Source organism: Camelus ferus, chromosome 26 (assembly GCF_009834535.1).
Source record: "Camelus ferus isolate YT-003-E chromosome 26, BCGSAC_Cfer_1.0, whole genome shotgun sequence".
NCBI classification, from domain to species: Eukaryota; Metazoa; Chordata; class Mammalia; order Artiodactyla; family Camelidae; genus Camelus; species Camelus ferus.
The window spans coordinates 18803405-18831021 of NC_045721.1; the positions used below are offsets into that span (position 1 = coordinate 18803405).

At 43.9% G+C, this 27617-nt stretch overlaps 2 protein-coding genes across 3 annotated transcripts in view; one reads left to right on the plus strand and one right to left on the minus strand.

The window, feature by feature from the left end:
- The window catches only part of WWC2 (WW and C2 domain containing 2), a 129989-nt gene extending 126487 nt beyond the window's left edge, over positions 1-3502 (minus strand). The window contains 1 exon segment of the mRNA XM_032468571.1: positions 3068-3502. Coding sequence (XP_032324462.1) covers positions 3068-3198 — 131 coding nt within the window. The 5' untranslated portion in view covers positions 3199-3502.
- Positions 3503-3750: 248 nt separating this feature from the next.
- Positions 3751-27617, plus strand: part of DCTD (dCMP deaminase) — an 89551-nt gene continuing 65684 nt past the window's right edge. The window contains exons 1-3 of one of the 2 annotated variants that reach the window (XM_032468572.1): positions 3751-4886; positions 5407-5513; positions 24278-24604. In XM_032468572.1, coding sequence (XP_032324463.1) covers positions 4567-4886; positions 5407-5513; positions 24278-24420 — 570 coding nt within the window. In that variant the 5' untranslated portion in view covers positions 3751-4566 and the 3' untranslated portion in view covers positions 24421-24604. Of the gene's footprint in view, positions 4887-5406; positions 5514-24277; positions 24605-27617 lie in introns of those variants that run through there. The other variant, XM_006187567.3, reaches the window with a different exon arrangement.

The window sequence follows — 27617 nt, forward strand, 5'->3', positions numbered from 1 at the left end:
GAAGTCTAGAGGAATGATAAAGGATGCAGACTCTAGAGTCGGACTATCTGGCTTCAGATCCTGGCTCCACACTCAAGAGCAATGGCAATCGCCCTGTGACTCAGTTTCCCCATCTGTAACAGCACCTACCTCACAGGACTATTGGGAGAAAAATGGCCTCGCAGCTAAAGAGCTGAGCATGGTGGCTACTACACAATAAACATGCTAGCACATCCGCTATCCTCAGGGGCAACCTGAACTATCATCCATCTTAAAACGGAATGACACTGTAACGACCACCCTTTACCTGGGTCCTAACTACAGGCTCCCAAACATCTCTGTGGAGTAGGTGGTATGATCGTCATTTTAGAGTTGCAAACGGAGCTTTCAAGGGGGTTCAGAAAGCTTTCTCAGTTGGTAAGAGGTGGAGCACTGAAAGCTTTGATCACATCCCAGCAGAGTCTGCACTATGTCATCAACCTCCAAAAGCTTAAAAGCATTTTAAAATAATACTTCACTTCACTATTCTAAAATCACTACTTACTGAATAAAATTATGTTCTTGTGAAATTCCCCAGCTTTCCCCCACGACAGCATGATTCCCTACACAATCAGAAATACCTCACAAGTTCTGACAGACCATTAAACAAAGAAAATTATTTTTCTTAACATAAATATGACTGGGTAAAAATCATCACGACTATCTTAATTAAACAGCTTTAAAAGTTCAAAAGTACTGCAGATCTACAGTTTTATCAAGTCAGTTTTCTTTCAGGATTTGTCACTGGATCCTGCAAAAGAAGACGCACACTCTGATTGGCCTGTGTAACATATCTCCTTCCATACGTTTGGTAAGTGTATAACAAAACTGACCAGGGGTAACATTTACTCCAAATAGTCTCTCCCACCATCTCTGATACTATCAGCAAGATACAGACACTTCATTGCCCTAAAAGAAAACACAATCAAATATAAACTAAGAATGTCAATGTTGACTCAGATCTCACATAGTATCTTTTTAAATTCTTTAATACAGAGACCCAGAAATATTCATAACCAGTCAAATTCATAATTACTTAAAGATCCAACAGCTTCAAGGAAAACTGGAATCATCTTAGTCAAAACTGGATTGGTTACCCAGTTTCCTGAAAACAGAGTTCATGATAATTGTTAATCCGTTAACAATTTAAAACAAAAAACATGCTTAACTTGTTTAAGAAGTAGTGATATAGATAAGCCAAGCCATATAATTTTACTTCACTTTCTATTTGCTTTACGCAAGCATTACGTATTCTTGTAATTCTTGTTGGTAAACACGAATGAGATAATAAAATAAGACATTTAATTGAAGCAGAAGAGAATCTAAAAATGCCTAAATATTTCAAGAACGCGTGGCAGTTTCAATAACCTGAAACTCCAAGTATCAGAAAGCAGAAAGAATTACTAGACAGCTGCAAAAGTCAAATATTTATACAGGTGCCTTAAAAGCCACTGTCGGGCGCACACCATCATCACTGACATTTACTATCTGGTAAGTAGTTTCAAAGTGCAATGACTGGCTTGGAGCGTGAAGTTTATGACAACAACTATGTGTGGAGAGACTGTGAAGGTGTGATGCTTGTCATAACTTTCATCGGGCCAGCAACAGGCAGCCAGGCTGGAGCAAGGCGGGGCCTCAGCACAGGTGCCTTTTCTCATTTCAAGAGGGAAACCTAAACTGATACCTTCATGGATAATTTAACAAGGATTGTTTCATAAATTTATAATGTCACTTCCGACTTTCTTATAATTGCGCTTTAATAGCATTCAAAAACAATATTCTTAGGGTAAAAGTAACTGAGAATCTAAGTATGAAACTATTTCAGCTTCAAATTGAGAAAAGGGGGTCTGTTTAATAGGGAGAAGCATCTAAAAAGGTTATAAACCCCTAAGGCCACATTTTATAAACGGGTGGAAACACATTACAGAGATGATAAAAGTCCAAAATTTGGAGTTATCCTTAATGGTATATTATTTAAATTGATAAATAGGAACACCTCCTTAACAGTTTACAAATTGACAATAAGGAAAATCTCCTACTATTCTTATAATAATTCTAACTACAAGAAATTTTCCTTCTTAGGGTAAAAGGAAAGATGGGAGACAAGAGACAACATTTGTGAACACTCAGCTAAACTTCAGCTCCTGAACTTCCTAGATGATGATTTTGTTATGCTTCTCTTCACTTCCGAGTGGGAATAAAAAGTGTGTTGAAAACTACAAGAAATCCTGCTCAGCTCAAGTCAGCGTTCCTCCATAACCAAGGTTCGGTTCCACTGTTCATTAAACCACTTCTTACTTCAGAACGGAATCTGCCTTTTCAAGATCTGGAAAGTCAGTTCAAGTTTTCAGGTGGAGACTTAACATCAGGCAGCAAAACCCCAAATAAGCGTTTCTTAAACTTGAGGGGCAAAGTCAATTACACCCACCACCAGGGCCCTGCGAGGAAGGATGCCCAGGACCCTGTCCACGCTCAGGACCTGCGGCCTGACCCGCGGCGCGCCCCGCCAAGGGCGTGCAGTCAAGGCTGGGAGCCAAGGACGGCCAGAGAGATGCCACAGGTGGCCTGGACGGCAGGTTGGCCCCACCTGGCACTTAGGCCTCCACCAGGAGGCCCCAGGCCCGGCCCCACCTCCCAGGCCGAATGTGCCCTCCAGCCTCACTTTAGGGCGGAGGCGAGCTCGGGCAGGGCTCAGGTGGCCCCTCTGGATCCGTTAACTGGACACAGAGTGCCCGCCCAGGGCGTCACATCCACCCTTCCCTCTGGGCCCGTGTCTATAGGTCCCGGGGCCGTCGAAAAGCGGGCAGGCAAGGGGGCCCTGGAAGGGGCAGCTTCAGCCGGCCCCCTCCAGGGCGCCTCGCCGGCTGACGCAGGAGGACGGTCCCGCGCCTCCTTCCCGGGACACCTCCCGGCACCCGGGGCCGGCGACGCCCCACGCCCCACGCCCCCCGCGCCGCGGGCGCCGCCGCTCGGCCGGGTCTCCCAGACAACAGGCGCCGCGGCGCTTCCGAGGCAGGTCCCCGAGCCCACCCGCGGCCCGGCCGCCCACCTGTCCCGGGGGTCGATCCAGCTGGTCCTCCGGGTGTTGTGGTCGATGTAGAAGACCTTGCCGTCGTAGTCCCTGGCCTCCTCCCAGCCCCGGGGTAGCGGCAGCTGCCCGCTCCCGGCCCTCCTAGGCATGGTCGGCGGCCTCGCCGGCGAGCGGCGCCTCCATAGGGACCGGGCGCGGGACGCGGCGGGAACGCGGCTGCCCGGCCCGGTCGCCGCACCCGACCCGGGAGCCGGCGAGGGGCTGCGGGGCGCGGGGCTTGGGGCGCGGCGGGGCCACGCGCGGGAGGCGCCTTAGGAAACCCTGCTCTCGGCCCCGCCGGGGATCAGTCCACCATGTCTGCGTCGGAGCTGGCGAGCGAACCCTCCTCCTCCTCCTCCTCGCGGCCGCCGCCGCTGCCTCCGCCTCTTCCTCCTCCTCCTCCTCCTCCCCGTCCCACTGTGGCCGCCGAGGGTCGCGGCGCCCAAGCTGCCCAAGACGCCGCCGTCTGGGCTCGGATCCGGGAAGCTCGGTGGAGCGGCGGCCGTGGCGGCGACGGGCCTCCTCATTTGCATGCGATTAGCATGCGCCCCGCCCCGGGCCCGCCCCGCGGGCCCGCCCCTCGCTCGGCTCATCTGCATGCACATTCCTCGCCGCCACATTCCAGGGCTTAACCCTGCAGCGCCCGTGGCCCGCCGCGCCGGCTGGATCGCTGGCCCGAGCCAGGCGGGGGAGGGGAGCGGAGGGCCAGGTGGGAGGGAAGAGGGCGAAGGAATGCACTGCTCGCTCCTTCCCCTTGACCCCAACTATCCCCCCACGGCTGAACGCTTAGGGTTTTTAGCTTCGAGACAGGAAAAAAACAGCCGAGAAGTCTCCGCAGGCCTCTCAACCTCTTTCCGACTTCTAGGGAAACCACAGGACTTTCGAGAGGAAAGGGGTGGGGAAGCCCTCTTCGGAAGAAAAAGTCCGAGCAAACAGCTAGGGCACAAAGGCTCCCCCACGCCGCACCCCTTTGGACCCCGGGGCGGTTCCTGGCTGTGGGAAAGTGTGAAAGGCACCGCTAGCGCTTGAAAGCGCGTCCGTGGCGCGTCCGGGGCGGCGTCGCCCCCGGGCCTCCGCAGGGCGCCCGGCCCTCCGTGACCTCAGTCGAGAGGCCGCGGGCCTCAGGGCGGAAAACGAAGGCGGGTCCCGCGGCCCGAGAGCGCTGCGACACGCCTGCCCCGGTGGCCCTCGGAGGACTCCGGCCTGACCCGGAGAAGCCACTGGGCACCAGGCCCCCGCCCGCGGGCCTGGGGCACTGCGCCCGCCGGGCCCGGCCGCCGCTGGCCTCCGCCGCAGGGTGCGGGACAGCTGGACGTGGACGCACCCCGTAACCAGCTCCTTCCGTCTGCCCCCGCCCCGGGAAGGCCCCCGCCCCGGGAAGTCCCCCGCCCCGGGCCCTGCTCTGGCCAAGAAGGTGTGGGCCACCACGCTGGAGGGAGCCTACGGAAGCCCGGGGGCCAGGCTTTCCTATACCCAGGATGTGTCCGGAAAGAAACGTGGACTATCTCATGCCAGAAGCATTTATTTATTCAGCAGCTACTACGCCCTGGTCGGCTCTGAGGAGGGACCGGACGTCGGGCGACGGTGCCAAGAGCAGCAGGCCTGGCAGGGCCTGGACACAGACCATTTTGTGCCCCAACCCCTCGGTCTGGAGGGAACCTCTCGGTCCCCAAACTCCTGTCCAGCCAGGTCTACACTGCCGTCCCCCATTCGTATTTTTCCGGGTTACTAAGCAGCTGCTTGTAAAGCAAAGGAAAACAAAAACCCCGAGGACGACCCCGGAGATCATTCACTTAAGGTGAATTCGCCTAATCCTGCAGGCTAATGCGTAACGACTTCCCCAGCTCGCGCGGGACACAGCGCTGGGCGAGGGCTGTCGGAGGGTGTGAAACACCGTCCGCCTCCCCTCCTGGATTCACAAACTGGGGAGGGAGTCAAGTGAATTGAGATTCACTATGGCACGGAGCTGGCGCTGCGGGGTTAGCGTGGCAGCCGCCCGGGAGGGTGGCGGGTGGGGACGGCCTTTCGCTCTGCAGGCCGTCGAAGCATCTGCGGTCAGTCTCGAAGGTGGAGGAGGGTGGTCCTGGAGAGTAAGGATGGAGGGTCAGCCTTGAAACAGCTTCGCGGCGAGAACTGGACCTGCCTTCCTGGGCGAGGGCCTTAGAAGGGGTTGCATTTGTACTTGGAGCATCTGGGCAGAAACTTGAAACCGCTAGAAACTCTAGAGAGCTCAGAGCTCCTGGGAAGGAGCAACCAGAGGGAGCCGGAGGCGGAGAAAGGAGTCGCCCAAGGCGAATTTGCTTACTTTATCTTTCTAGGTCTTCCTCGTTTACACCCAGGAAGCTAGGCTTCACGCTTAATAAAGGGAAGCCCCCACCTCCTGGTCCTGTGTTCAGTCCCACTCCATTCATCAAGATTACACAAGGTAAGATTCTCCAGTTCCAGGTGAGACGTGATATCCTGGTGAGTAATCTTAAGGTTGTACTTCTGAATGCTATGAAAAAGGTGAGACCTGGCTAAAACTAATCTCTTACATCACTGAGTGAATGAGGTGCTTTGTTTGGGACTGCTCTAAATTGGCCCATTAGGATGGCCAAAATTTGTGTTATGGTATACTAATAACACCATTCAACAAACCAGCCACACCATTCTTGTTTAAACCTTGCTTCCTGGTGTGCTTTTTTTCTTCCCAATTAGAAAACATGTATTATGTTAAAATGTCTGCATCCTACTATTAAAGAAAAAAAAGTAGCACACTTTGCTGCTGCTGGAATTTCATTTGTTTCACTGGGATGAACTACTGCACAATACTTCTTGGTGTAACTTCAAATTTGATAAGCTGTCAGATAAATATTCTTACCCAACTTCTAAAACCGATGAGGAATCCAAAATAGCACACAGCGGTACATGACATTTATTGTTCCATAAATCTCAAGACTTCAAAAAGGGACCCTAAATAGACAAACAAAACTCTAAAGCAGTTAAGAGACAAGCTCACTTCTTCTCCCCCACTGGCTGGCACAGGAAACGTTTGGTCACACAAAAGCAGTTAAGATGACAAAAAGGAAAGTCGCCGCTCTCCAGGCTTTTTTTTTCCTGATCAAGTTTTCACTCTGCTCTTCTGAATTCACCTAATTTATGTAATACCATCCCTTGGGAGAATTCCTAATGGCTGAGGCAGTTACATTTCATTTCATTTAGATTCACATCTGTAAAAATAAAGTAAATAGGAAGATTATCCCTATTTTGTAGATGGATGCATTTAGATTTCATTTGGTTCCAGTGGATCCTTGGCAAAGAAGGATGATGCTATCTGCTGTCCTGGGTGCCAGATTACCCGTCTACTCACCAACCACTGAACAGTCTGTTTTCTGGCCTTCAATTCCCCTTTCTCCCAGCTTTCCATTTTCTCCACTACTAATGGTCTATGAGGATGAGCCGCCATTAAACAAAGCTCCTATATCAGTGTCCAAATCTTCGTTGGCTGGAAAATTAGTGATATCAAAAATGGGAGTAGAGAGTGAAAATTATTTCAGCAGATAATTAGTTATATCTATCCAAATTTAAAATAAGTATACTTTTAATCTAGCAATCCCAGTGCTACAATTTTACCTATGGCTAGGAAATTTCCTCAGGATAGGCAAGGATGTTCACTGTAGCATGTCTGATAATAACAAAACTGGAAAAACCACCAGTGTCTATCAGTAAGAAGGTGAGTTCTAGTACAGCCATACTCAGCAGGCATTTTAAAAGCATTGCATACAAGTGTATGTGCAGATAAGGAAGGATGTCCAGGATCTTTAAGTGAAAGAAAAAAGAAAACAAAACAAGATGCAAAAGCAAAGCAAGGTGCTTGCTACCTTCACTGGAGGTGGGGCCAATCATAAAATTTAAAGAACACAGCCTCCTATACATTCCTTAGTGTTAAAGGAAGAATTCAGACAGTAAATTAAGAGAATTGGGGCTGCCAGGGAGATCCCATCAAAGCAAGATACATGAGGAAAATGATCATTAGAGAGAAGGTATGAGGCAGAGATGAGCACAGACATGATTCCAAAATGGACAGGCCCGGCAGGGTGTGCTTGTAGAAAGAAATGAATGTTGGAAACTCCAAGGTGAATCTGACGTGCAAGAACCCAAGACTGGCTGGAGCCGTCTAGTTAGGAGGCTGGCGTGATAGTATAGGTATGAGAGAGATAAAAGTCTGGATTAGAAATAAGGGGGAGGGGAAGGGGGAGTGGAACGGAATGATCTGGCAAGAATTTGCTACTGATTAAATTAAGTGGTGAACAGACCAGAAGGAGAAATCTGGTACCATTCCAAGACTTCAGGCCATCAGGAGAGACTCAAATAGCTGAAATAAATAAAGGAAGTCCAAAGAGGGATCTGATATGGGGTTTGATTTTAGAAATCAGAGATACCCAGCAAAAAGTTAAAGGTCAGGACTGAAGCTCAAACAAAAGGTCAGCGCTGCAAATATACGGTTGAATGCCACCCATCTGAAATTCTGCATCGGGCCAAGGACTCAGGCCTGACTCCTGGGAAGGAAACATCAGAGCAAGTCTAACAGAATTAAGTAACCCATCTGTAGTTCTATTTTGGGCCTATAACTCTTCGGTAGTTTGATATGATTTAATTTATTTCTTTGTAAAATGTGGTCTCTAATGTGTGTGAGAATTCGTCACTAGCGTGTAATCCATCTCTGAATGAATTATTGTTGTAACCTTTATCATTAGGCTATCTAGTCAACTCGTGTGTAGGACAAGATGAACTGGTTTTCAACATTTTAATCCCCCTTGTTTCCTCGAGGAGATCAGGGATTATATAAACTGGAACTTCTAAATAGAGAACTTTTTTTTTTCTGAATTATACGAGTGGCTTCTCTGTTTTTGTTTTCTCTCTTCCACAACCAAAATGTTAAAGTAAATAACATCTCTAATTGTAATGAATAGGTAACCCTAAATTATACAATTCTGAAATTTTATTGTCTAGACAGTCCTTAAGAAGACAGGCATGTGACCTTTAAGAATTCCTAGAGCTGGGCCAAACCAGAAACCTCGATTACCATAATCACTTCCCTTGAAGTTAATTATTATACCAACACCTTAGGCAGCAACGATTATAACAATTTAGTAGTAAACAACATCAAACTGGTTGGATTTTTACTTTATTCACTGCAGATGGAGACCTACACTGAGCAAATCCTATGGTTGCTAAAAAGAAATGAAACATTTAATAGCTGTCTCACTAGCGAAAAGGAACAGAAGTTCAAATGCCGTGTTTGTGTGTGTAAGGCTCTCAGAGGGTACCTGTCGTATACTCTATGAGGCAGATACGGAATAAATTTCCATTTACATTCCATCTTATGTAATAAAATAATGTAAGGTTCCATTTTCCTCCTACCATCTTTAATTTGCATTTTTTTCCGTTTCAATTTTATAGTCAATGAAAAACAGCTTTTAAAAAAAATGAGATTATATTCCCTCTCCCCTATCTTTTAAAACAATTTGACATCTCCTTTCTTATCCCTCTGAATTTTCCATTAAAATCTTTATATATTTAAAATCTGCTTATTATTTATCAGTGTCTCTTTCCCTACCTCATCCTCTCTCTTCCTCCTAGTTCTTGACTTCATAATATTGACTCAGTGCTGTGAATTTAGCTTTAAGAGTTGTAACTACAATATAATCTCCCAAATTTGTCTGCTTTGGGGATATTCAAATTGAATAGGGAAAAAAAGGTCTATGTAGTAAAACATATTCAAAGAAATATATTTTGCCAATAAACATATGGAAAGGTGCCCAATGTCATTAAGAACCAGTGAAGTGAAAACTAAAGCCACCATGAGATACTCATGCAGACACTACATTGGCAGAAACTTAAGTTTAATGCTATCAAGTGTTGGTAAAAATGTGGAGCAACAGGAATTCTCATCAGTGATAGGTGGGAAAACAAACTGGGACAGACACAGTTTGTCCAAATCTAGGAAAATTGATGATATCCCCCATCCTATGACGTCGTGACTCCATTCCTGGTATCTCCCTAGAGAAATTCGCAGATATATGCACCAGATCCATGGATAAGAATGTTTATAGCGTATTATTTACAGTTGCCCCAAACTGAGCATGCAAATGTTTATTAGTGTAGTGGATAAATACATTGTGTGATATATTTAAACAATACAGTAGAGCAATGAAAAAGGATGAACTCAGGGACACAAAACCCCTTCAGAGTGAGTGAGGGACTTGTTTTATTTTGTGATTTGGTGGTTCAGGTAACTTGTAGAAGAGGTGATTTGGGTGTTTTCCTCAGAAGGAGGTGGGGTGAGCTGAAGGCTGAGAGCTGGGCGTCTCGGTGAGCTCGCCACTAGTGTCAGCCAGGCCCGCTTAGCAGATACGTTTACCTGCATGTCTGTTTCCCTGCCTGTCAGAAACCAGGAGCTCACATGAATTCCTTCACCTCAAGCCTAACACCACGGCATTCACTCCAGTTTTGTTTCCTTTCCATGTTTGTGACTCCCTTCTCGAGCAGGGAGAACCCTGTTCTCTGTATGCTCGTGTATTTATGTATTTAATCAATACCCCTGAATGTCAGCACCCTCCCAAGTCGGCCGCTGCGCCTTCCCCAAAGATAAAGCCTCCTCCCCAGCAGCACCCCCTCGGCCTGCACGCCCGGTCCACCCCCTCACAGAAGCCTTTCCTACCCTCTGTGGGCTCCTACTCCTGGTGCTGGGCCCTCCTCACTCCACTCAAGCTCCTACGCCCACACCAGGGCACCTGCTCCCCTCAAATGACTCTGACACCCCACGCGGCGCCGTCCCTCCCTGAGGACACCGTTCCTGCTGCTTGTTTTACTCCCCCTCCAAGCACACACTGTTCTTACCCTCCTTGGGCTCCAGTATCCGACGTCCCTTGCCAGGGGACTGCCCCTCTGTGTGGATGCCCGCCTCCCTCTGCTAAGGCTCTGGCTCTCCACCCATGTAAGGGCAGCATTTCTCACGACTTCAGTGACCCTTGTCAGCCTCTTGGTAACCTTGTCAAAAATGCATATGGCCAGGTCCCACACCCAGAGATGATGATTCAGTCGATCAAAATGAGATGGTAAAACCCACGTTCTCAACAGGTGCTTCTGATGCAAGTGTTCTGAGTGACTAAGAAATCCTGTCTTCATCTGGAGTTACTGGATCAAGAGATAAGCACATGTAATTTTTTGACCTGTGCTGCCGAACTGTCTGCCTGAAAAGCCATACCAGCTTGCAGCTCCAGCAGGGTGCCCCGCAGCACGCTGTCCCAAACCTTGCCATTCACTCCCGCTGTCCTTGCGTGTGCCGTGTGAAAGAGGGTGCTGAACGAACGCTGGGTGGGTGGATGGAGGGTAGATCCTCTTCACTGAGCCTCAGCTTCCTTATCAACTCAGGATCTGGGACTGAGTCAGTGTTTCCAAATTTAAATCCATCATCCAAACTGGTGAGGAACATCACCAGGAACTCTTGTGAAAAATTCAGATTTGCAGGCTTAGACCTACTGCATCAGGCTCTTGGGCGGAAGGGAGCGGGAATCTGTGTGTTTAACGACAACCCTGAGCTTCTCTGATTAAGTTCCACGTTACGCCTTTGGTTAAGTGAGTTTCGTAAATATTGCTCTGGTTGATTTTGTATGTTCTCGCCGGTTCTACAATATTTTGATTTCACCTGACTATACAAGACCTTATATTATGAACCAACAACCATGAAGTTTAAAGGAAAAAGTGCAGGCTGTCTGCAGAGCAGCTGTAACACTCAAATAAGATAGATATGAATGATAAATTCAGGCCATGTCTTTTGTATCTTTGTCAAGGCTAAATATTTCAGATATTTTTACATTTTTAAAGAAACTGCCACTGCAGAGATTTAAAATATTCCTCAGATGTCAAGGTTGCATACTGATACTTCTGCACTGCTTTCTCACTGGGAATATTAAAGTGATGGAATACTGCATAATAAAAACTTCAGACGCGAAGGAAGATCAGACTTCAAGTATAAAAATTTTTCAGGTTTCTCAGTGAAAAGGAAATAAGTCCAATAGAAAACAACAATAATGATAAAAGGGGATTGAAAATAGATCTTACGACACCACGCTAAAGGAAGGATGTGTAATGTGGAGAAGTTATGGTTAAAGAGTTTGCTGCAGAGAAATGCATTGATTCATACAGAACAGATATTAAACTGCTCAAGGTCTTTCATATTGGAGTGACTTTTCTGTATATATTTTACTGATTTATGAATCACATTTACACTCTTTTTTCATTTTGTTATTGAAGTATAAGTGTACTATGTCTTGATTTCTGGTGTACAGCATAATGTCTCAGTCATGTGTATACGTACATATATCCCTTTTCATATTCCTTTTCATTTCAGATTACTACAAGATATTGAATATAGTTCCCTCTGCTATACAGTATAAACTTGTTGTTGTCTGTTTTATATATAGCAGTTAGTATCTGCAAATCCCAAATTCCCAGCTTATCCCTTCCCCCATTCCCCTACCCCCATAACCATAAGTTTGTTCTCTATGTCTGTGAGCCTTTCTGTTTTGTAAACAAGTTCATTTGTGTCTTTTTTTAAGATTCCACATATAAGCAATATCATATGGTATTTTTCTTGCTCTCTGTAGCTTACTTCACTTAGAATGACAATCTCCAGGTCCATCCATATTGCTGCTAATGGCATTATTTCATCCTTTTTTATGGCTGAGGAGTATTCCATTGCATAAACATACCACAATTTCTTTATCCAGTCATCTGTCAGTGAGCATTTAGGTTGTACAAACACTCATAAAATTTGAAGTCCTCAGGTCACTGTTGGTTGTTGGATTTTTTGGTCAAATTAATCTTCTTGTATAGGCTTCTTTTAAAAAGTTAATTACTGAGCACCTACCATGAGCCATGCACTGCTCTAAGTGCTTTACTTCTATAAACTCATTTACTTTTCTATCAGCCCTGTGGAGTATGTCCTTTCTTGACTCCTTTTTGAAAGGGGAGGAAACTGAGGCACAGATCACTTAACGTGTTTGCCCAGTGACACACAGCATTAAGTGATGGGGCGGAACTCAAACCCATATCACAGCAGAGCGGTGGTTAGCGTGGACAATTGTTATGAAGAGCACATTGCTGCTTTAATTTCTGTCTTCATTCAAAATTGAGTCATTATTGTTAGCAAAAGTTTAGGTAGACCTGAACCAGGTTTCTCACTGTCCAAAAAAAAAAAAAAAAGTTACAAATCAGCAAGGGGGAAATCTAGAATGAACCCTGTGGTCCTAGAGCTCATGTTTACTTTAATAAGGGCAGATCGACGATGAGTGAGTAGGTAGGTAAGATAAGGCAAAAAAAAAAAAAAAAAATCCCCCACGAAAAGAGCCAGGAGAGGCTTCCTCCAGTGAGACTGGGTTGGGGGCAAGTGTGTCCAACCCACGCAACATCCTTGAAGACAGCAGTGGGCAATCAGCCTCCCTACTGGAGTCTCCCCTCCCCTTCAGTGATTAAGCCCATCATCCTGCCCTGCTAGAGGGTGCTCCTGGTGTCCCTGGTGAGGAATCCGCACGTTGGCCTCTGCTGAGCTATAGGGATCTGCCAGCCACGCACACGACACCCTCCTGTCGGTAAACCATGGCGCCAAGTAAAAGAAATGTTGTTTCAAAGACCAGTCTCTTTCCTGTTACTTGCCTTGCTGCTGAGATCCCGATTCATCCCCAGCCCTGTGGGATATATGGGGTCTCATCTTTGGAGACTGGATGCTCAGTGCTTAATAAAAGAGGAAAAGAAGACTCTGTTCTGCTCCCCCTCAGACACTGAAGGAGGTTTCTCAGCTAATCTGAGATGGCAAATCTCCTGGTCAGTGTGATCGGGCACTTTTAAGTATTGCTATCTATTGACAGCAAATTGTCTCAAAGCAAAGAATTAAAAAAATTAAAAGCTGAGACCACTATTGCTCTCCTGAATGTAGACCCCAGTTCCTCCGAGGCTGACTGGGACCCCTTACAAAGGGTGACCCACAGCTCACAGCAGAGGCTACTTGGGGTCACAAGAAACCTGTCAGGTCAACACCCGGGGGTGGAAAATGTTCAAGGACAGACTGGAAACAACAAAATCTAAAAAAAAATTTTTACCTGCCTAAAATATTTTGTTTAAGAGAAGGAAAATGGTGAAAAACAGATTGATCTGGTTTGGGCAGGGTCCTTCCCAGGGGGACACTTCTGCCTAGAGGCACTGGGTAGTGCCTCCCCTCCCCTCCTCCCTTTTCTTCTTAGGCAGAAGCAAATAAAAGCCTAAAACTGGGAGGGAAAAAAAAAAAAAAAGGAAAAGAGAAAGAAAACAAACAAAACCCCACAATGGTTATTTTGTTTTACGCCCTAGATACAGGGGGAGAAAATACAGGGTAATTAAATAAACTGTATGCTTAGCCCAAGATCCTGGTATATTCCTTGCTGTCTGCCGAAATGTACCTGCCACCTTGGCCCCAAACATATCCCAAGGCATTATTGTCAAGCTCATATTTTTAATACACTTTACAGCTCCATCAAGATATTGTTAGAGATCCCTTCCTCACCAAAAAAGTTAAATTGTTTTCAGATCTGTTTTCTTGGCTAATTCCATATAAATGGAAAAGTCTAGTTGTGAGCCAACCACCGAGAACTTCTCCTCCTTCTGCTTGTGTTCTTCCTCTCCACTCTCATAATAAAATATTTTCTATGCTGTTTAGGGCAATGATGTCCTGTCTCTGGAGGTCTGCCTTCTCATCATCCCAAAATTGCCTTAAAATGATGCCAAATAGCCACAGGGCCAGCTGTTCTAAGAACTGTATTTTCTTAGCGGTATTAGCCTCTCCGCGATGTCACTCAGTCACCTTCACACGTTAAAATCCTGCAGGTACGTTTTAACGCACCAGCCTCAGATAGCCCACAATGGCCAAAGCTGGAAGAATTTGAGCAACAAAATAAATAACTCAGTTTTGGATTACAACCCAAAATAAAATAAATATACATGAGTCCAGTAATAAATGGTGACTGAATAAATAAATAATGTGGAGAAGAGACACATCTTCCTTACAGAAGAATTCCAAATAATTCACGTGGATACTTCTCCCTCTAGGAGATAAAGTTTAATTTCCTCCCCCTTGAGTATGGGCTGGAGTTAGTCATTCATTTTAAAAAACAGAGTAGGGGAAACTAGTAACTTTATAGTGGAGAAATCTGGCAACACCAAGCAATCAAGATTAATATTACTAGTGATGTCACGTTGATATCATGTACCCCTGATTGGTACGGTGTGATGAGAAGGGCATTCCATCCTGTTGTTTGCTTCCCTCAAGTGCCTAACCCTGATCTAAGCATGATTTAAAAAAAAAAAATCAGACAAGCCCAGATTGAGGGATATTCTCCAAAACAGGTCATGAAAGATAAGAGAAGACTGAGAAACTGTCAGAGACTAGAGCAGATCAAGGAGGTATGAGGACTGGATGCTATCTGGTTGGATCCTGGAACAGAAAAGACATTGACGAAATGAGAATAAAGTTGTTGAATAGTGAGGTGCTCATACTGATTTCTTAGTTTGATAAATGAACCTTGGTTTTATAAGGTTTTCACATTAAGAGAATTGGGTGAAGTGTGTATGTGAACAGTCTGTTCTAGAACTCTTCAAAAAGTCTAAAATCATTCCAAAGTAAAGAGTTGATTAAAACAAAAAATAGCTCAGGTAGACCTAAGACAACTTCTTTTCTGTAAGATCAAGTGTCGTATTGGACAGGAAATCAAGGGATGTGAAACCTCTCTCTATGGAAATACCTTTAAGTGTGCAAAGACCATCATTGCCTTTTACAAGAGGTTGGTTGGTCCACCTGTATGGGGAGGAGGTTGTACCGTTTGCTATCTTGAAATTTCTTCCAGATCTGTGATTCCAACTTGATAGGAATTTCATTTAATTCAATTCATGTGTGATTCACTATGAATGCCAAAAAATGTATGTCATATGGACCGTTTTGAAATTTTCTACATTTCATATGTAACAACCTTTACTGTATCACACAAACCCAATGAAATAACATTTTTAGTAAAAATAAGAATAATTATAATTTTAAATTATAATAATTTATAATTTGTATAGGAAAAATATAATAATTATAAATTTAACTTGTAAACACCAGACAAAAATCTTTAAGTAGTACTAATTCTAAATCATTTTGCTTGTTTTTCTAGTTTATGTGGACCGATTATGCCTTTGAAAAGCCAGTCTTCTTGAACAGCTGTTTTGTGCTAGACCCTGAACTGGCAATAGTCACAGGTTAAATGCTCAGAGAAATAAGATTCTAAAGGCCAAACACAATAAATTACTTAAGATACAGAAAAGAGGTTCACAGAAAGCCTATTTAAGTATGTAACGCAACACATCTGTGCACAATCCTTAGAAAAAAGTTTTTGTTTGTTCTCAAAAGTTCAGTATGATGTAGAGGAAATAAAGTCCAGTCGTTCAGACAGCCAAATAGCAGATGAAACAGATGGACTCTGAACCACCATAAAGGCCAGAAAATTCTCCTGACTGTTTTGGCTCATGTATTGTAACTGGCAAGAAAAGTCCATTTTTCTGCCATTGTGGTTGTAAGTTGCACAGCCTTCTGCTTTTTCACTCTTATATATTGACCCTTCAAAGTTTATATCATGGATAATAGAAAAATAATTTATAAAGCATTTACTTAAAAATAAATATGGGAGATTGAGCTCCATAAAACTAATTTGGGCTCAGTGCCCAGAGAAACCTCGTACTGAGGATTTCTTGACTGAAATATATTCACTTGAGCCACATATTAGCTGAGCCTCTCAGTGGATGTCTGACTCTGTGAAGGCAGAGAGGTATATCACAGGGCCGCTATGGATCAACACGGAACAGTAGGAAGGTTGTCTGTATGACAGTGATTCTGTACATGACAGTACACAAAGCAGTATACACGTGTGTTTGCAAACATGCAGTTTAAAGTCATGGCCATCCGATCACTCTTGGCTTCTAAACAGGCTGGCTTGTCTTTGGTTTTTGAGTGAAACAGCTACAAAGTTCACTCCTGTGTTTTGCTCTGGTTTCTCAATGCAAAAAAAAAAAAAAAAAAAAAAGTGTTGACAAGTGACAACAAAAAGTGTGCTGAGAAAGGGGGTTTTTCTTTTTAGCAGAGAGCGCTCTTGGCCTCTTTGGAAAAGTCCAAGGTACACGCTGGAAGACTGTCCCTACAAAGGGGAAAGCAGCCTTCTATTTGACTGAGTCCTGTTCTGGGATCCACTGAAGAACTCCTGGGATGTGAATACCTTTGCTACCCTGGCTTCATTAAGAATCAGTAACTGCCCTGACTGTGGGTCTCTGTAAGTGTCCAGGACCATAAAGACCTGCTAAAGAGCTGTGAAGAATCGACCAGTCGTATGGAGGAGTGACACTCGTAGTCTCACAGCCCTGGTGTATGGAAAGGGGCACTCTGACTTGTTTCAGAATCTGCTGTTTCTTCCCTTCTTACTGCTTTCTCTTTCAGTGAACATGGAGATAATGGACATACATATGTACATACGGAGGCACGTGTGTGTATTCCTTCTTATTCTTTTTCTTGACTGCGTTTCTTTTTGTGTACATACGCCCAGCAGCTTCTCTTAGGAGCACTGGATGAAGCTACCGTGGCCCGGGGAAAAGTGGGAACGTGGGGATCAGAAAGATCTTAGCTGGATTTATGGCTGCACCACATACGAGCTGGGTCACCTCACCAACCACTGTATTCTGAGCTCTGATTTTCTTACTTGTTACATGGGGATGCAAGCACCCACCTCAGGAAACTGTACGGAGCATGGAGACAATGTTTCTCCATGCGTGTAACAGGGCAGCACCTCTCAGAGTTGGTTCACTTTTTCTTCTGTCTTCTCCCTCTTCCAGCCTCTAACGGTGTTGTCTCTCTTTGCCATCCCTCAGCATTTGACTCCTTAACCCAGCAGGTAATTTGCATTACCTTGGAAAGAAAGGATGTTTCAAAAAACTTGGTCCTTACTGAATACATTTAAACTTTTTAGGTTTCTAACTTAGAAATCTCATGATTTCAAACTTTTTCAGTGTCTCTGACAAAAAACGTTTAAAAATTGTAGTGGACTTTGTTTTTTCCCTAACCTCTGAATCAACCTTCTTCCTAAGCTTGGCTTGGATACAGCTCCCCAGCCCCCACCCTCGCCCCCACTGTGGGAGCCTTGATGGAAGGCAGGAAATGGATCCCAGGAGAGGAGCCTGGAAGGGAGTACAGGATGTATGTCGGTTTAGCTCAAGCCAATCAGATGTTCCCAGTGTAGTACCAAACTGGACTCACCCAATCAGATCCTCCCAATGTCGTACCGAACTGGACTCACCCAATCAGATGCTCCCAATGGGATGTGACTGTGGGATGAATGGCTCAAAGAAGCAAGGAAAGCTAACACAGTGGCAGCATCCTTCTGCCCATAGTGCTAGGGTCTGGTGCAAAAGGTACGTCGTGCCTGTGACGGGCCAGGCATTCAACAATGGCCGTAAGGCTCAGTTTTCGCTGAAGACTTTAACCCTCAGGCAGTTTCATCCAGGCCCTTGTGCCTTCTCTTTTCAGGCAGCTCCTCTGGAGAGGGGCCTAAGAAGTGATGCATATCTGAGACCTTTCTAGAGCCATTTCCTCTCTTAAATAAAAGTGACAGGCTGCCAACATCTGTCAGGAACCCTTACTAGTGGGTACTGCTCGAAATTTAATTTTAGTAACCTGCTTTTATTTCTTTTCCTCTCACTTCTTTATTTCCGTGTGTACATGTTTGTGCGTGTGTGTGTGTCTTAGTGTGGGGTTCTTTCTCCTTGGTCTTCTCATGTTAAAGTCTAAACTGGAGTCAGAAAAGAGTTGACACAGTTATTTTTTTTTTTATTAAAAAACAATAGAGCCCAAATCGCTAGAAAATCCAGGATTAAAAGATGCTTACACATACTGTAATTTAAAAAAAAAAATCTTTGTTTTAAGCATATAAATGCAAGGTTGAGTATTTTCTCCTTGCATTTTGTAGTGCTTTCTTGGACTCCAACCCCAGCAGTAAGAAACACAATTTAAACAAACATGCATTCATAATAGATGTACCACATTTGAAGTCATTTGCATTTTTCAGTCGGATTTGAACCATCTATTAGTTATTGTTTCTTTTCCTTTCTCCTCACACTGCTGCACCGAGCTTCCAGAATCCACCTCACACTGCAGAGAAAACCTGCCGTCAGTGTCGGCTGATGGGAAGGTGCTTCTGTTTTACTTTGTGTTCAGCAGCATCACTGCTTCCTCAGATCTCTGCTGACCAAAATCCGCTGCAGGATTTTGTAGAAACTGAGCTGGTGGGGTCTGCCGGCTGTGTGGCCTTGGGTGCCTCTGTTCTCTGGGGAAGGAGGTGATGAAACAGCGCCTGTTTCATGGGGTTGTTGTGAGTCTAAAACGAGTTAAAACATGCGAGATGCTCCCTGCTTGGCGGAGCACGTAGTCTGTGCTCAGTAAGGGTCCACTCTGGCCATTATAATATGTATCCCTTGGTTGATCGTTGAGTGATGTTCAGTTCTCCCAGGCTGTTGGCAGCTGGATTGTGTCCCCAAGTTCATATGTTGAAGTCCTAACCTCCGGGATCTCAGAATGTGACTGTATTTGGATATAGAGCCTTTAAAGAGATAATTGAAGTAAAATGAGGTCACAGGGATGAGCCCTAATCCAGTGTGACTGGTGTCTTTCTAAGAGGAGGAGATTAGGACACAGACACACACAGGGGGAGAACCATGTGCAGACACAGGGAGAAGGCAGCTGTCTACCAGCCAAGGACAGAGGCCTTCAGAGAAGCCAACGCTGCCCACACCTTGATCTTGGATTTGCAGACTTCAGAAAATAAATTTCTGTCATTTAAGCCCCCTGGTCTGTGGTCCTGACATTTTGGTGCTTTGCTATGGCAGCCTGTATACTCATCCACGGCCCCATCTCACGCTGGTTCCTTGAAGCTGGCTCCGATCCTGGTTTCCTGTCCTTGAACCCTGCTGACTCTCCTGTCTCTTTGGATACCCCGACCTTCCCACATGCTTCTTGGCCATCTCTCCACCCAGAATATAAGTGTTCCCCAGGTTCTCCCTCAGCACTCTCTTCCTCCCTGCTCTGCATTTTCTCACAAGGTGATTTTCCATCTTCCCCGCTCCAGCTGTGGCCTTTACACTGAAGGATTCCAAGTCTGCAGCTCCAGTTTCAGTCTTCCTGAGATGCACAGACTTTCCAAATGCCGGTTAGACCTCCTCACTGCTGTGTCTTGCTGGTAACTCCTCCAACCAAACCCCTTGTCTTTGCATTCATACTCTCCCCTCCTCTCTTCCCTCCCTAATGACTTCATTATCTTCTTAGTGGCTCAAGCTATGAAATCACCCAATCATCTTTTATTTCTTCCTTCATCCCTCCGTTGTCCCTAAAATCCATAAACTCAGTCCCCACAACGCTTTCCATACTTCTCACCTTTCCCCAGTCACCACACAAACCCCAGACTCATCAGCCACTGCCCCAAATTTTACAGTTCCTCCCTAACTATTCCCCTGCCTTCAGCTTTGGATCTCCATCCTTCAAGGAGTTATTTTCCTAAACCACAAGTAATATTATTTTCTTCTCAAAATATCTTGGTGGCTCTTTGTTGCCTAATTTAACACATAAAGCCCAAATGACTTCTATTGGCATTCATAATTTTCTATGATCTATTAAATAGCCTTCCTTTTCCACTTAAAGGACATTTAAAAAAAAGATTCACAAAATCAGCGAACATACTTTACACCACTGCCATATCAGACTATTTCAGAATCCTTGTAGGTTGTCAAACCTGCAAAAAACAGTCATTTGTATTCTGCAAGTACGTTGCCCCTGTCTTCTGTGTATTACAAGACTTTCCTTCAAAGTAGGTCCCTTGCAGTAAATGAAACAAAGGAGAATTCTGATATTTTTAATAAATGCTATTTTTAATTTCTTTTAAAAACAAGTGCTTTGTGAGTTTTTTTTTTTTTTTTTTTTTTTTTGAGGGGGAAGGTAATTAGGTTGGTTGGTTTATTGATTGATTGATTTTCTAATGGCAGTTCCGAGGCTTGAAGCCAGGGCCTTGTGCATGCTAAGCACAGACTCTACCTCTGAGCTATACCCTCCCCACTTATAAATGCTATTTTTAATTTCTTTTTTAAAAATAAGTACTTTGTGGGTTTTTTTGGGGGGGTAATTAAGTTTGCTTGTTTGTTTGTTTATGATTTAATGGCAGTTCTGGGGATAGAACAGGGCCTCCTGCATGCTAAGCAGGCACTCTACCACTGAGCTATACCCTCCCCTCTTGTCTTCTTGATGATGGCCATTCCGACAGGCATGATGTGATATCTCATTGTGGTTTTGATCTCATTACATCTTATGCACATCAGTCTGCAGAGCTGAGGATGATAACCTAGGGGCATGCATCCCTCATTCATCCCAGGACTGTTTATAAAACTTCAAGGATACCATGGCCCCGCACCCACTGCTGCAAATGGGTCAGCGCCCAGAGACACTCCTTGGGGAGTGTCAAGATTCCAAGACTCAAGTCTGTTGCAGTCAAACTCACCCCCAGTGAGCCTTGCATAGATGTTGGAGCTTGTGAAATCCCACGCAGTTGTGAAAAGGAAATGAAACCTCACTTCTGCCTTGTTCTTGGAGGCTCCAGGATGCACAGACTCCCAATGGCAGGTGTTCAGCAGATAAAGGACTCCATCTTGGTAGGGAAAGGAGACCTACGTGAGAGCTGTAATTTTGGAGTTTTCACCCAGGAAATAAACAGAACTGTGCCGAAGGAGGCATCATCTGCCAAGGAGTGCAGGAGAGGAGGGGCCTGAACCTTCAGGGTGCACACGGAGAAGGGAGAATTCACGAAAAGTGATCTCAATCTAGCAGTCAGCACTTACATAAATGAGAAAAAGCAAAAAGATTATCTCTCAGTTATGTTTTCTGTCTTAAGGGTTTATCCAAATCTTCATCAACATGTTCTAAGAACATTTTGCTTTTCTTTCTACTTTATTGGCTTTAGACTTTCAAACTATTTTGGCATCATTCTCTAGCATGGGCAGAGTTTTTTTTTTTAAAGTTTCTTTAGGGACCATTAAATATAGTTTTTAATCTGTTTCACTTGATTTTTATTTTAGTAATACCCAAAGGAATATTCATATATGAATCAGCCTGAAATAATGAAGCTTGGAATAATTGTATTTTTGGGAAATAGGTCAGTTCACAGCTGCCACTAAAAAGTAACATCTTGTAGCAATAGTTCTTTCTGAATGTCGGTCATCAAAACTGTTGCTAAGTCGCCCATTCCATGGGTTTTTTAACTTGATATTAATGCTTAGAAATGTAGAAATATAGTTTGGGGGGAGCAATTTTTGAAGAACAATGACTTAAGGTTAAAATACATAGGGAGTTTGGGGCCAAAATCCATCAATATTACTCCAGCCATGCTTCACCTGGTTTAATAAAGTCCATATAGGTTCTCCTCCAATTATGATACTTGACTGATTAACATTCATATATGCAAATCCAATATTTGTAGACTGATGACTCCTCCCGTCGGGGTTTTACCTGGGACCTTCGACACCTGAGAGGTCATGAGATGATGCTGCCACCTGGTGGTCAATAGGGGTAACTAACACTTACCCCCAAACAATTCTCTTGGGGCATCCTCCAGCCAATTCAGTTCAGTTCAGGTCTGCTCTGTTGAATAAAATTTAATTAGGCTTACATGAGGGCCAGGGACTGTGATAAGTCCTCAGCGGACAGACCTGTCCCTATCCACTTTTCCTTTTTTTGTTTTTAACCACTTACAATTCGGTTTATTTACTCTCCTGTGATCGCTTTCTGGGAAATGGACTCATTCTTTTACCTGTGTTCTTTCCCCTCTCAATTCTTGCTCAGGTCCTTTGGAAGTAGTTATTCTCTTCTCTCTTAGGTTCCATTTGGGCACCACCAGTGACACTAACCACAACTTAAAGCTAAAATGTTAGGCTGTTAGACATTGTTCCAAGGAAAAAGGAAATCATACATTTTATAATTTTCCCAAGAAATTAGGCACCAACATTGAAGAAAAAGAGTTATAATTCCTCTTATCTATTTTGTATTTTCTAGCAATAGTGAAAGTTGCCTTTTACTGTTTTCCAACTCACTGTGGATTAAATCAGCTTGCTTGAGATTATCTGTAAACACAATCATCATTGATAAAACTGCTTTTAGGGAAAATTCGTTTGAGTGCAAACAAGTAGCTAAAAGCTTTTGAAATGTAGTCCACTTCAACAAGATAATTTTCTGCAATTAAAGAACATAAATTGGGGGATGTTTTGTTTAGAATATAAAAAAGATTTGTTACTTCATAGATTAACTTATCGTGGAATCTCTAAATAACATAATCTCCTGAATGCATTTAAATTGTGATTCAATTGTAAAACATTTAGAAATAGAAGTAGCTATAAATCCAGTGGGGGTACATACAGAGCCAGTAAGAATCAAAGAATTTGGGGAAGAATCACACAATCTCAGAATTCTGTTAGTTCTGCTAAGTGTGCACGTATCTGAAATATTCTTCTTTGCAGTCAAAACAATTGTGAAGACTGATTATAATAAGAACTTTTGAGAGATATTGCTACATTTCACTCCCTGGAGATTATACCAGTTATGTTTCTATCGTTTTTTTAAATCCCCAAAGATGTCGTTGTTGTTGGTTTATACGATCGGTGTTTACTAGATTTATCCAAGCATTGACGGTTTCCTTTGCTATTCATCTTCCCTCATCTCTGGCCCTCTGTATGGAATTATTTTCCTATTTAGAAGTGAATCTTTTAGAATTTTCTTTAGTGAGGTTCTGCTGGTGGTGAACTCTCTGTTTTGTTCGCCCATAAATGACTTTATTTGCCGTCCTTCCTGAGTAATTCTAGGCTGACAGCTAGGTTCTGTCTGCACGTTGGAAAATCTCGTCCCCTGTCTTCAGCTTCCTTTGTTGCTGTTAAGGAGTCTGGTCTCAGTCTGACTGTAACCCTTTCCAAAGTACTTTGTCGTCCCACCCCCAGCCCCCCAGCCCCCACCCCCTGCCCAGTGGAGCAGGAAAGTAATGAATGAAATTCTGATACTCCATGCTGCAACATGGGCGGACCTGAGGACATTATGCTAAGTGAAATAAGCCAGTCAATAGAAATACTGTATGATTTCCCTTATTTAAGGGACCTTGAGGAGTCACATTCATAGAGACAGAAGTAGAATGGAGGTTGCCAGGGGCGTGGCGGGGAGTGGGGAATGAGGAATGAATGTGTAACAGGTCCAGAGCTTCAGGTTTGTAAGACAGAGAGTTCTGTGGATGGATGGTGGTGAGACTAGCATCATAATGTGACTGTACTTAATGCCACTGAACTGTGCACTGACATATGGTGAAGATACTGCGTTTTATGTTACATGTATTTTACCACAATTAGAAAAAAGAAAAAAGAAACAGGTCACAAAATGATACACTTATATCAAATTCAAAAACAGACAAAACTATGCTTTCATGGATTGTAAAACTGCAAAAAAAAAAAAAAAAAAAAGAAAAAAAAGAAAAAAGGAATAATTCTTAGAAAAGTCAAAATAAAATCGCAATCTTTTCTACCGGGAGCTGGATGGGATGGGGGACCTTGGGGTGCTGCCTGTTTTTTTCTTGTTTTGGGTTATATATGGATGTTTGCTTTATTACTCTCTTGAACGGTACATATATTTTAGGTGCTATTTATATTTGATATATTTCATAGCTAAAATGGAAAAGAAAAAGTTAAAAGCCCTTTACCGCTATGGATTATTCAATCAGACAATACTGTGGGAAAAGCAACGAATGATTTGCTGGAAACCTCACAAATTCCCACCAAAACAGCTCTAAGGCTTCTCCTGCCGGTTGTCCCTGGTGGATTTGGAGTTGGCAGCAACCAGCACCACACAAGCCGGCTGGGCACTGTTGGGGGAGGTGGCAGAGCTACAGGGACCTCCGACAGACAGGTCTTCAGAGTGGATCTGGGGCTTGGATTTTATTTCATTCCTCTTTATGACACAACTACGTTCAGTTTTTCAGTTGTTAAAAAGCATCAGGTGAATTTCTTTTAACCTTAATAATTCAGGTCAGCGCGCAAAAGGAAGACGTGCCTCACAGAGACTGAACTCAGGACTCTGCTTGGTAGCGTTCCCGGTGACCGACCATGCAGACGCCATCAGTGTCATCACCCGTGAGAACTTGCTGGCCGTCACCACGTGCCTCATCTGAGATGAGTGCTGTGATTGCAGGTGGAAAAAAAATCTTTAAAAATATTGTTCATGAGCAACCAAGTGACGCTTTGCATCCCAAGAGCTTCAGGTCGAGTATAAACAACTTCAGACTCTATTGAGTGTGAAAAAGTGACCCGGGCTACGTGCGAAGCACCTCACGCCCTGCCGCTCACTCCTGGGGGGGGGGGGGGGCGGGGGGGAGCTGGGAAGCTCAGTGTTCAGCACTGAGGATTTGGGGGAGGTTATCGTCACAAACTATGACGGCTCAACAGCAGAACAAGTAGACGAACCGAGGCAGACTCCGAGGGCGGGCACTACAAGGCAGCGCTAGTGCCCGAATGCCAGCTGCCCGTGACGGCCCGGGGGAGCCGATGCTAAGGGGAACACAAGCCGCGAAAGAAGATGAACATCACGATTTTATTTAAAAGTCCGTACAATGTTCGTAAATAGGCAGAGCGCTTCTGGGTTGTTGGGAGCGCATCTCTGGGGGGAGGTAGGGAAGCGATGGCCAGGGGCTGCTCTCTGACAGCCGTCCCACGCTGTTCCTCGACTCGGGTCGTGGTCACGCCTGTGCCACTGCGAGACTCTACGCTGAGATCTGTTATATGGCTCAACGCAGCAATAAAAAGCACGCTGGCCTTTTACTTACCGTGAGAAACGTGAAGATGGAGGCTGTAATGAGTGCTTTGCTGCGATGATTTTCTGCAGAACTGCCGGGACCCTTCCAAGACGCTGACTTTCATGAACTAGAAAATTCGTTTCTTTCTCTTGATCAGAGCAGTGGCACGTCATTAGGGGATGTTTTTGTTTTTTGTTTTTGCTTTTCTCTCTCTCTTCCTGTTGTTCTTTCCTTGGCTACAAGGGGAGAACTGAGCTCAACAGTAGTCTTTTCCAGAGACTTTGATTTCTCAGAACACGTGCTCACGTGTGTGTGTATGTCTGACACGGCAACAGGATAAGATGAGACTCTTGGGGACTACCACTATATATAGCTTAGTGCTCGAGGACAGATCTTCTGGAAAGCAATTTACATCTTCATGGTGTTCAGGAGTTTGTGACGTGTATTCCACATGAGGAATGCCTGCTTCATAAGGATCCTGGGAAAGGGATTTGCCGGAACTTATACTTGTAAACTATTGGCAGTCTGTCTGTCTAGTGCAGAAATGCTTTATATCTGTGAACCATTTCATACTTTAAATGTTCCTAGTGAATCCATATTTCACAGTGGCAGCAACAAACCTGTCCCTGAAACTGTGTCTACGTAATAAAAGGAAAGGCATGGTAGGACCCCATCAATGGAAACATGGTCTCCTTACCATCTTTGCAGGAACGAAAGACGTGCTACTCAGAGCAAATGTTGTCACTGATTATTTGAAAAGACTTTATTTAATATAATTTATTTCAGTATTCATGTAAATCTTTGGGAGACAGAAAATGTCTATATGATCATATCACAGAGAGAGGACTGATTTCAAATATGATCCCATTTTTTTTAAATGTAAACTGTAGATCTAAGCCTTGTGTCTTGACAAAATTGTGCACGTAATATATTGAAAACCCACCTCCAAAGAACTACAAATGCTAGTAAAAATGGAACAAATATTCTCTAAAACATAGAGCTGAGTGCTCAAGAAAGCATTACCTGGAGAAGTATCTAAAGCTGTGAACACATGGTTTGAGGCAGCAGCAAAGTGTCCCTTGGGAAATAGGTGCTTGGGTTTAACTTTCTTGCAGGTACAAGAGATGGGGCCTTGGGCCTGCTGTGGACAGAGGTAGGAACTGAGCCCCCCAAATACATGTGGGGCCTTTGAAAGACAGTGACCTCAGTGAATCAGTAGATTAGGAAAGAGAATAAAACTTGTGAACTATGACAATAGTGGGCATTGGACAGTTGAAGGCAAAAAAGCATTGTTGGAGGTAATGAAAATAGGTAAATAATGAGCAAATTCACCTAAAAATATAATTCTGAAATTGTATGCGCCTAATAACATAGCCTCACACGTAAAGTGTGAATATTGACAGAAGAGCTGGAGAAATTAACAAAAGCACCAGCATAACGAGAGGTTTCTAACTACATCACTCTCTGTAATCATAGATCAGGCAAGTAAAATTTACCAAAAACAAGTTTTAATGATATATCAAACAGGTAAAACTTTACCAAAAACCATGTACGTTTTAATAATACAACATGTGTGATCTAATGGCTGTATAAAAACTCTACACCCCACAGGGGATAGACATAATTTTTAGGCATATGTGCAACATATTGTAGGGTCACAAAGGAAATACCAATACATATGAAGCATTTTTACCGTATTGGCTGCATTCTCTTACCTCAATGCTATTAATTTGAAATTAATAACAACTAGACAACAAAGTTTCATATTTTTGGAAATATTAAAAAAAACTTCTAAAACATATGGAATTTTAAAAATTATAATGGTGTGGTAATTGCTAACGGTACTTGAGCAATGACTTTCTGCGGGGCACTCTTCATTGCATCTTACATATATTTGCCAATTTAATGCTTGTAACAATCCCATGACTTGAGAACAATGATTACCTTCACTTTTGAGACAATGAACTCGAGGCACAGAGTGATTCAATAACTTGTCCAAGAGGCGGAACCATCCTCTTTATCACAGCCCCAAGCTGCTTCTCCACTTAGAAAGTAAGTCTGTAACTGAATGATCATGAAGATTAAACGTATAAAAGCGTGCAGGGTACGTCAAGAGTGGCAGTGACCGGGGTGTTTAAAACCTTAAGTGCCATATCTTAGTTAAAAAGAAAGGGCTAGAAAAATAATAAGGTAGATACTCAGAATGGGCCCAAAAAAGAGCAGATGCAAGGAATTAATAGAAAGCATAAATTGATAAAATAGAAAACGAAGAAACAATAGAGATTATAAAGCCCGGAGCTGATTCGCTGCAAACACTAATAAAATGGTAAGGCTGCAGGCAAGACGCAGCAGAAGGGAAGAGCTTTCCGCACACAAAATGCAGTGAGACCAGAGTAAGACATACTGCCTAAGAGGGAGCAGAGACTTTGAAAACCAGAAGAGAGTGCTGTTCACAACTTAATGCCGATGCTGGGAACACAGATGAAATGGACAGTTTCCCCAAATAAACATAACTTATCAAAGGGGCCTGGAAAAAGAACAGAAAAGCTGAATATCAATAATCATGGAAGAATTTT